The sequence below is a fragment of the Patagioenas fasciata genome, chromosome 5 (genome assembly GCF_037038585.1).
Source record: "Patagioenas fasciata isolate bPatFas1 chromosome 5, bPatFas1.hap1, whole genome shotgun sequence".
Lineage (NCBI taxonomy): Eukaryota > Metazoa > Chordata > Aves > Columbiformes > Columbidae > Patagioenas > Patagioenas fasciata.
In genome coordinates, this window is record NC_092524.1 from 38,322,005 (window position 1) to 38,333,158 (window position 11,154).

The window sequence follows — 11,154 nt, forward strand, 5'->3', positions numbered from 1 at the left end:
TCTCTCAGACCAGTGATGTAAAAGGAACACAATAAAAATGAGACAAAAAATGTAGTCCAATTTCTCTTTTTGGTCAATAACCAAATTCTCCTGTTTCTAATAACAGGATAAAGGAAAACATATTCTTGTGGCAGATAACTAATTGCAATGAAGTCATTAAACACTGTACTTGGGACTTGCTTGTCTACGGGAGTACCTGTAAGAATGAGATATCCAGCTTATGCATTACTTTTATCTTTTTCATATTTCTGTATCCAAGATAACACACTTGTCTAGGAACACATTGCTCAGCTGTGTTGAAAACTGAAGGACAGCAGTACCAACCCCATGCATTTTATATTAATGCTGGAAATAGCTGTGTTCAATTGCCTTTTCATCTGTAGGAACCTACACTCACTCTCTAGTTACTAGTTATCATACTTTGCACCAGTTGTAGCCTCATAATACACATCTGCATTCCAAAGAAGTGCAATAAAGAATTGGGCATCACTAGTATCAATAGCGGACTGACAAGAAGTTCTGCCATCTCCCAGCCAACCACAAATAGAAGCAGGGATCATGGTGCCCTTATTGCTGTCTAGGTCCTCAATAACACTGAGGAACTCCAAAAGATCCTTTATATTAATTCAGTCACAGAAGTGAACATTACTTCTATTTCGGTCAGTTTCTAATGTTGCCTTTGAAAGAACTTCAGACAGGGTGCATTACACAAGAGGCTAACTTGCTATCACATGGGTCTTACTCAAAGAAATATTTGACAACATTCTGCTTTCTGTGGAAGAAGAATGTGTGCTATCTTAGGACAGTTTTATTCAGTGTTGAAACTTCTGGAGGTATCTGGGAATCAATGCTACCAAATGCCTCCAAGACCTTGCATGCCCAGATCCATGTATGAAAAGAAGCTGTAAGACAGATGAAAATGCTTTAGTTGCTGACAAAAGTTTTCAACCTAAGGGGTTCCCAAACCAAAACGTTTTTCCCACAACAGGCACAGATTCCTGTTTGGCAAATTTAAGCCTGCTGACAACAAGTTAATTTACTTTGAATTCTTCATTTGAAACCCATGGACAAGGGCTTCATGAAATACAAGTTGAAAACTAATGATAGAGTGTGAAATCTTAGCACTTGTATGGCACCAGTTAGTCAAACAAACAAATGAACAAGACTTTCAACCCTCACTGGACCTGGAGAAAACAACGCAGTATATCTCCACTCCCTTCCAATGCTGTTGGTTTTTTTGGTAACAATACTCTATCAGGCTTGTCTTAGAAAACCATTTTAGTCGGATCAGTTACTGTATTCCATATTCTTACAGAAATCAATCCTTACCATTATTTCACTCAGTTGGAAATACAATACAAACTCCTAAGACTTTCACATTGTAAAGATATATGGTATTTTCACCATGAACCTCAAGGAATAAACAATTTAAAAATGACTCTCAAAGAAGCATATATGTTATTTTATTAAGTTATGTGATAAGCTTACGGGCATATATCAGGACCAAAATGGTTGTAGTCATTAATTTTAGTAATAAATCATAGGTCCTGCCAACAATGACAGCAAACAGATGCTAACAAGAAAATGTATTATTTAATATTGTCATGTGTTATAAAAATGTAAGTGTTTAGAACACATCTTAGTTTTTCATAATAATATGCATTTAATATATTACTGTTCTGACACATACAAGAACCAAATTTGTAGGTTTCATTCGGCACTTGCTTTCTCTTCTGTGAACATAGAATGGATTCCTGAAGGGAAAAAAAGCTCAAGAAGTGAATATTACAAATGGAAGTTTGCAATAAAATCAAGTTGTCTTGCTGTCTTGAAGTACATAGCATAAGTACTGAATCTCATTAGAAAATGAAACCCAACATATTTCCTTTTATGTAAACAGAAGTTTTCCCTGCAAGTTCCTTGGAAATTCAAACAACTATGAAGTTTACCCATATATACGAACAGTAAAAGATCTTATCATTTGCTACAAAGTTAAAAATTAATTCCATATAATCCTTAGAAATAGAATGTCAGCACTGAATAACCCTCAATGAGCCTGCTAAGTTATGAAAATAGCAGAAGTTTTATTTTCCATTGTGTCTAATTATTTCTTTCCTGTATCAGTTTAAATAATACCATGGAACATTACAATGGTTTTCACCAATTGCATCCCTCGCAAAAATGCCAAAACCAAACCAAAATCTGTTAGTTATTAAAAAATGATGTATTTCATTCCTCCCATTCATAGCCACTCTCTTCTCAGGACTCTGAAAGCTGGACAAAATGATGATCTGATTCAAGTACTGACATCTGAAAGCATAGGAGATGAGATTATGCCTTTTGGCAAGCCCAGCCACACTAAACAGAACCACTGTGCAAACACCTTTTCCAGTGCGGCATCTCTGCTGCTGCATAAGGTCCCTCTGCAGGAGGGTCAGTTGTGTCTAAGAAGATCACTGCTTTTTCCAAACATTTCTGTTTTGCTTTAAGGAAACTGTTTGGATAATAACACTTCCCTTTGCCTCCCGTTTCACTTCCATTTTCAATCAACTCCTCCAGGTATCAGCACAGTTCCTTTCTTGGAAGTGCTTCACTTGATGCTTTAAAACACTTGAGGAAGCAGTGATCAGAGTATGGAAACTAAATTTTCTTCATTAAATCTACTGAAGCAGATATTAAAAATGCATTTAATATACTGGGGATGGCTGGTGGGCATCACTGACTGTGACAGGCCAGTTACTGATGAGCTGCTGTCAGACGGCCTTCTCAGCAGGGATGTGTGTCTAAGGCTGCTGAAGGACAGCAATATCTTCCCTTGTGTGTAAGCTCTATTCATCTCCCAAGTATTTACTAAATCACAGACCTCTGCACACAAGCCCAGCGTTTCAGCGCATGCTAACAAATGATGGATGGCCTAGTCAATTCGTTATGTCCTGAAAGCGTGATTTCCTGCCATTCCAATCATCAAACCTCTAGAGCCTTCAGAGCTGATCAGTCCTGGAGAATATATTTTGCAGGCTCTATTAAAGGAGTGGAGGTTCTTTCCATTAGTCTCAAACTTTTTTTTTTCCTGGCTGATTTAAAGAGAACTCTCTCCTTCCCCCTCCTTCCGACAGCACCACCACTGCCAGTCTTATTTGTGTAAAGTATTCAGGGCATGTACTGCTAGTATGTTAGTAAAATAGCACTCCTGGAACACCTGCCAGCTAGAAAGACAGATTTTGTTTGTGACTACTATAAAACACGACAATCTTTTATTTAAATTCATCTATACATCTTCATTATGTAACCTAGACAACCCCTAAAACATTTTGCAACTTAGCTTCTTTGATCAAATACCTTTTACAGCAAGGGAGTGCTCAAAAGGACCCATTTTCTTTGTATTTGCCTACTGAAACATATCAGAGCTCTCTTAATTGTGTTCCTCCTAAAAGCATAAGCCACTTAGGAATAAACTTCCGATGTTCCAAAGACAGGTTAGCTGTCAAAGAAATAAAGCTTCTGGATTTCACCCTTTTCAGAGCAAGGCAATATACTTGACAGTCTTTCTTCTACATGCTAGAGGAGAAATTTTATTTAGCTTACCTATTCAATGATCTATAGGAGCAGAATATACGTACTTCATACTTCTTATTCTGAAACACTGAGCTTCAAATGAATTAGTCCACAGCTGCTGAAGAGTTAGCTGACTACAGTACAGCACAGTTTTTGAAGGTGGTATAGCAGATATGAGTAAACTTCAGGTAAATAAGCATCTGGTTACTCTGAACTGCAGAGACCTTGAATTTCTTTGCTTGCTAGGTGTGATCCAGCCGTAGCCAGCTCAAAACCATCCACATTGCCCTACCGTTCACCTCAACCTTGACCTGGAGATTAAACTCACTTTTATTGCACACAAAGGTCATCTGTGTTAGGTCAAAATTCAAAGTCCCTTGTCAGCTAAGGTTGATATATTCCAACCTTTCCTACTCTAATGCATCAAATTTTTCATGGTGAGGTCATATTCAGCAGACAGTGTATTCAGCAATTTATCGTGCCATTGTAATATAGCCCAGAATATGATTGTCCAAAAACCAGCACATGAATAAAATATTTTCCTCTCTCATGTAGCAAATCCCCACTGCTCATAAAGCTCTAGCCTAGACTTGTTTGCAGGCTTCAGAAGAACGATACAGTATGGACCTCTGAAATACAATTAAGAATTACCATTTTTATCTTTATTGTCTGTAAGTACAAATAACATGAATATAATGGTTTCCTAAAATTCACAAGTCAATTAAAACGCACACATGGTCAGTGTTAAAACTTCCACTTCATCCTTCCTTAACAACCACCATTGTGGCCCTTAAATCTACAGACATCTGTTGGTCTCTCTGACACCAAGTTTGCTTTAGAGTGAAATACTTCGAAAAAATAGTGCCACAAGACTTATATTCCTATCCTACTGGTGATTACCACACCATGGAATTTGTGAAGTGGTAAAAGTACAACCAAATTAAACTTAATGAAGCAACACAGTAATATACACTGTGATTAAGATAACTCCTCCATCTTTGATATATAAAAGGATTTTCTTTCTCTTTCTTTTTCTTTCTTCCTTTCCTTCTTTCCCTTTCTCTCCTATTGCTTTCCCTTTCTTTCTAATCTTTCCCCCTCTCTTTCTCTCTCCTGTTTTACTTATTTTATTTGTTCTTTTGCTTTTCTATTTTTTCTCCCTTGGTATTTCTTTTCCTCACCCTTTTTTCTCTTGTTTCTTCTCTCTTTTCCCCCTTGTCTGTGTCCTTCTCTTTTTTTTTTCCTGTATTTTTATTTATTTTTCCTTTTTTCTTTTTCTTCCTGTATTTTTCTTTCTCTTTCTTTTTGTCTGTATTAAACAAGAGCACCTAACACACAGCTACAAAAGATTCAGAATGCATTTTCAAATTATAGTGAACTAATTTCCACTTCTGCTTTAAGAGGCCCCTTCCAATCATTGTATTTCACCATCAAATCTTCAAAGGATATAGGATTGCCTTCTAAGTGATTTGTATGAATTCCTCCAGGCTAAAAACGCTTTCCCTTTACTCAGCCAAATGAATTTCACAAGTGTAATAAGTCCTGTTCTGATTATATTTTTTTTTTTTTTTATAAAATGAACTGTACTCTCATATGGTAGCACTTCCCGTATTGCAAGGGGAAAAGGTTAAAAGAAAGGGAAGAGATTTATCAGTACTCAAGAATTCAAAAAGTACAACCTTAATTTTGCTTGAGTATTTCAAGCAAAATTTCAAGACTAACCTTTAAAATAACTTTGCATTTTTGCCAGGATAGACAACATATGTGAGAATGCTTGTAAGGAGAATGATTACACTTGTAAAAATTGTATAAGAAACTACAATGGTCTTCCTTCAAAATTAACTTCCATGTTGACACATGCTTACACATATCATCTACTTTTAAGTTAATAGATACGCAAACAACTCTACTAGGAGCATGCACCAGAGAAGGAAAAAAAAAAAAAAAAAAAGAGAGGAGTAGTTCTACCTTGTTTCCCACTGCAACCACCTTGGGCCTATCAGTACTGTTTGATAATCTAAGCAACAGCACAAATGAAAAATGAAATTATTCATGAAAAAGCAATATGTTTCCTCTTGAATATAACTGGCTGGAAGAGGATAATCAGAGACCTATCTACACCCAGTTCTAAAAACCAAAAGGATGGTCAGCAATGACACTGGCAAAGAGGAGGAAAATACATTAACACAGTCTTAAGCAGCTGGTACAAGAAATAACATCGATGCCATACATTTAAACTTCTCTAGGGCCATTGTTTCAGTATGAACCACCACTGAGAAAGTGATAAAAATGAGCAAATAACAAACAGATTATATTTTCCAACTTACATTGTGAAACATTACCATGCAGATACATATTTATTTTTTTAAATGAAAAATCTTGTTGGAATGCCTTCCAGGCCCAGTGCCATCCAATAAAGCTATCAGTAATTTGGAGAAAGAGCAGCATAATCACTGAAAATGTCTGTAAAACCTGAAGTGATGTTCAGTAATGAAGAAGACAGGTCATGAATGTGGAGGAACTTGCATCAGCTGATATGCTCTGGGAACAAAGACTGTTCATGTTCCAATAATCAAACATGAAGTTACCTATGTTAAAACCAAATATCCATACTTGAATATCAAGTATATCAACATAAACCTGTGCATCATGTTTTTCTCTTGCTTATTACGAAAAAAAAAAAAAAAAAAACAAGAAGGAAAAAAAAAGTTATTCTCTCACATGTATGCCAGCTTCCCATCCCTTTCTGCTGTAAGAAAAGCTCTTCCTGATCATAGGGAGGAAGCTTTCACAAAGGGACACAAACAGGACACTACTTCTTTGAATAAAGGCATGGAAAAAAGTGAAGAACTGCACAGAGCAGCTGTTATAAATTCTAATACTGTGAAGTCCTAGTACTTTGAAACTCTCTATAAACACAGTTTGCACTTACATAGGCTCAAAAAAGAATGCTTCTTTTACAATAAAAATGAAGGTACTGAAAGGGAAGTTGGGCTAGAGGCAGTAAGTTTGTTTACAACTTTAAGTAAGAAAGAGAAACAACACAGACTGAACTAATTGTGCTGTGGAAGAAAACAGCACTCCTAAATGGAATAAAATATGCTTCACAACAGTTCAGTGCAAGAACTTGAAAAGCACAATTTTTTGAACCTCTAAAAGATGCAAGGCTATTGAGCCAACTTGCACTGTCAGAAATTTTCTGGACTGTCCAGTTCAAGAACAACGTTGTGTAAGAAACTCAAAGACTCAGACCAGAAAAAAACTTGCAGAATAAAAAACAAGATAGTACCATAATAAACTGAGTCAGCAAGCCTTACACCCTTAGAAAACTTGGTAGAGACCAGAGGAGGACTCAATCAAGAAAATTGTAGTATTCAATCAAAAGTGGATGTGAGGAAGAGCAGGAAAATATGTACAAGGTACAGATTTGAGAAGTGACCAGTCATTTGTCAAACATGTTTTATTGTAAGAAGTTTCAGGAAAAGTTTCTAAAGAGAAACTATGTATCCTGTCATATGCATAAGAACTGAGATTCCCCCCTGCCACCCTCCCAGAAGCAACTAAACTGAAGTACTAGAATATCAGCTTCAGTATAAATCAAGCCCTTAGCAGCTGGGCTTTTTGGACAAGTTAAAATAGTCTTTGAATACAGTTAAAAGTTTAAAGGTCTAACCTACATCTTGTCACCATAAATAAGTAATGCTAAGGTGATTCACATGCAGGCAGCTCTACCTACTTTTTAAGATACAAACGAGCACTGAAAATAAAGAGACTGTAACTTTCTCAGAGCATTTCCCGCAATACCCTGCATTTCCTCCAACTAGCCCTACAACAGGCAATCAAATACAGACATTAGGTTTCATTGAGAAGAATAGTACCACAAAAGAACATAAGCTAAGGAGAAAGCAGAAGAAAAAAACCCACAGAAGTTATAAAGTAAAGCACAAATTATTACAAATAGATAAATTCAGGTGAGAAACAAGTAGAAAATGTGGTACAGATCAGAAGAGCACAACACAGAACATATAGAATTATCAGTCCAGTGCTATATAAGTTGAGAAGCTCAAAGGAACTATATATCAGTGATCCAATACTGGTAGAGATTTATCATGCTTAGTGCTCAAAATTACATTTTGGTAATCCCCAGGTCACCAAAAAATCCTGCTGTTAAACACGAACACATTAGAAGACAACTGCTAAGCATGTAACAAATATATTAAGAATAAATAAATGCATTGGTAATTGCTGGGCATCAATACAGAGTGCAGCACTAATAGAAAAAGAACAGTAATTTGATTCCCAAGTTTATTTTTTTTGCAAAATAACTGGATTTTAAGCAAAGCAGACTAAACCCATATTGTCTGTAATGCTACAGGATTGTAAAAAAATTTAAAAGTCCCAGTGCTTGTATAAAGAGACTTATAAACAGTATTAGAAGCAGTCTAATTTTGACTATTTGGCATTAATAAACCACATGGCAACACCGTTTTGAAGAAATAATCCCACCCGTTGAAGTAGTTGAATAATAGTCAAGAACAAACTGCCCTGTTAAAATATGATTTAGATTCACGGGTCATTGGCAGCTACCACATAGCATACTCATACACATTAAATTGTGGCAATAGTTTTATGGAAATTACAAATTACTCTTAGGGAGAAACTGCAGAACAAGAGCAGGCCTACAACACAACATGAAAGATCTTTAAACAAAGAGCGTAAACTGTGAATCCTCAAGAAAAACAAGAGACATGGGAAGAACCAACAGATAAGACAATATTATAAAAAAAAACAAAACAAAAAACAACTGAGAAGATTAATGCAGAAATCTGAAGACTGTCAAGATCTATGAGGCAGCAGGAACCAGAAATACTTGAAAACTGTTGATTTATGTATTGCATTACCAGTGGAATACTGATCCTTACTGGGGAAAGACTCAAAGTGCAAGGTGAAAGCAACTATTATGGATGTTAGCACTTTCCAGTTTGAATCAGCAACTGCTACCATATAATAATGAAAAACTGGTTGTAGACACCTTCACCACACTGCAACTGTCATGACAGATTCTGGAATATTTTCTTGAAAAGATGGAAGTGGAAAGTTGGGGTGGGGGGTTGGTTTGTTTGATTTTGGTATTCATAAAGAAAAAAAGCAGCCAAGAAGTCCATTCAGACCCTTCTCATCCTAGAAGAGAATGACACAGGTTCTAGATTATAAGAAACTTACTCCACAGCTATAGAACACATCACTGAAAAAGTCTCCCCCTTAAGATGTCACACAGGTTTACAAATTTCTGCAGCAGCCCTCTTTTATAAGACAACAGTTATAAAGACTGCCTGTTTTCCTCATAACATGTATCTATTTCAATATGTCTCCCTTGCTGTTAAGGCAAGCAATGGCCTTGGAATGCTTTTTTTTGAACTGCATCGCAAAATCATCAGAAAAAAATGTTAATTTTTTTCTTGATATAACTTTATGTTGCTATTAGTACATAGTTTTTCAGGAGTCATCAAGTTCTGAAACCGAGAAGTCAATGGATCATTTGCAGCATCAAAGGAGTGGGATGGGAAGTAAAATATATCAGCAGAAAGCCCAGATAGTTTTCTGATAAACTTATTTTCTCTGTTACAGACATTCACATGCCTGTGGATCTATCTTGGAAGTCTGTTCCTACACACAGCAACTGACCTGACAAACCAGCCCAAATCCTAACCTTCTTTAAGACAGCTTTATAAGGAGACTAGAAAAAGAAAACGTGTGTGCATGCATGCATATATACACACAAACACTGTCTTCTAATTTCATTAGCACCAAAGAGATAAAGCCAAGTCTAAGTTCCTTAGACATATGCTGTCACAGTAAGTGGTTTCCCAAGTTGCAGAAGTACTGTGCAAGGTGAGCTGGGTTCCTAACAGTGCCACTCGGTGCACTCACTGAGCCAATCACACTGCTTTAGCATCACGTCTCTATAACAGGGCTATTCCCTCAGCTTGATTTTTAACTACATGACACACTTTCCTGAAAGGGAAAAGATTTCAATGGACAGTTTAAAAGCCTAACTTAAATGTTGGCTCTTCATCCATTTACTGTAAGTTATACACAGCTTCAGCTGGTTTCTTCAGCCACGCTTGTGCTAAGACTTCCAAGGCTCACTTAGGAAGCATGGGAACCATTATCTGCTTTACTCCATTCTCTCTCACCGAAGTATGCAGAGCACTTAAAAACCTGCAGTTTTCTGGTGTATTTGAGAGACAGCACCATTCCTTTCCCCACAAAATCTGATTTGGTTTCCTGTCCAATTCAGCACTAGTAATGCTTCCCCCAAACCTGAAAAAACAAAACCAAAAACCTTGCAACACGTCCTTTACAACCCTTGATAGCAAGCAAATTTCTGCAACGTGCATGGAGTAGATCCTGTCATGTACATCTTTCTATGCCAACCTGTGGTCGCTCACAAATGCCATTGACATTTGTGCATGCTGCTCAGGCAAGGAAGCAGATGAATGCTCACCTACAAGTAGATGATCCCTTTTCCAGACTTCAACTGGAGAACAGCACTGAGTAAAGGGCTATGGCTCTGGAAAGCCCCTTCTCCCTAAGCCACAGGGGCAATGGTACCACAGACCAGATTCCACCCTGGGTTTCAGTCACAGAGTAAGAGCCTGAGCCTTAAGGCTTCATTCATGTAAAAAGATCTACTTGGTGTTTAAGAGCCTCACAAAGTGATCTGCGAGCCTTTATTCAGACGTGTGGTGGGGGAGGAAGCGCTCTTCATGTTGTGCCAACTTCTCAGGCCACAGAGAGCGAGAAGCACTCTGCTCGCAGCAGCACCTTCAGCAAGCTGCCGCTCGCCGCCGGTGACCGTGTGCGTGTCCAAGTGATTTTGTACCGTGTGGGGCCTGGAACTGGGAGCGGCTCCTGTGGCTCCTCGTCCGCCCGCAGCGAGCTCGGAGGCCGCCGCCCGGGGCCCGAGCCGCCCGCCCCGCGCCGGGCAGCGGCCCCGGAGGGCGGGAAACACTTACCTAGGGAATTTCTCCTTTAGCTTCCTCAGGCTCTGCCGGGTGGGCTGCACGTGCCCCAGGAACTGGGCTATCTCATCGTACTGGGCTTTGCTCAGCTTCATGCCTCGCACCGCCGGGCCTGCGCGGCGGCGGGAAGGGAGCGGGCTGCGCCGCTCCGGGCCCCGGCACCGTGAGGCAGAAGGGCAGGGATGCGGGTCGGGGGGAAGATTACAGCAACTCCAGGGGCGCCCAGCCCGGTACCGAAACAGTCAGGGCCGGCTGCAGCTACCGCTTCCCGCAGCTCCGCCCCGCGACCCGGCCGGGGCGGGGAGAGCCACCATCCCGCGCCGCTCGGCTCTGCGCAGCCGCTCAGGCGGGAGGGGAGCGCGGGACGGCCGGCCGCTGCTGTGCCCCGTGCGGAAATGGGGGATCGGCATCCCTGTAACTCTTGGGTTGCTCACCGCGCCGGTCTCCTTGGCCTCGCCGCGGGGCTAGGAGGGCGCTGGCCGCCTCACGGCTGAGGAGCTGCCCGCTTGTGCGCCCAACAAGCCGCCCCTTGGTTTGGCGCCTGCGGGTCGGCGTAGGGCAGCTGTGGTGGGGC

General features: G+C 39.6%; 1 protein-coding gene across 5 annotated transcripts in view; it reads right to left on the minus strand.

The window, feature by feature from the left end:
• Positions 1 to 10,909, minus strand: part of CDIN1 (CDAN1 interacting nuclease 1) — a 124,317-nt gene extending 113,408 nt beyond the window's left edge. Inside the window, exon 1 of one of the 5 annotated variants that reach the window (XM_065839501.2) lies at positions 10,575 to 10,907. In XM_065839501.2, coding sequence (XP_065695573.1) covers positions 10,575 to 10,675 — 101 coding nt within the window. In that variant the 5' untranslated portion in view covers positions 10,676 to 10,907. Of the gene's footprint in view, positions 1 to 10,574 lie in introns of all 5 variants that reach the window. The other 4 variants (XM_065839496.2, XM_065839497.2, XM_071809350.1 and 1 more) reach the window with 4 other exon arrangements.
• Positions 10,910 to 11,154: the final 245 nt, after the last annotated feature.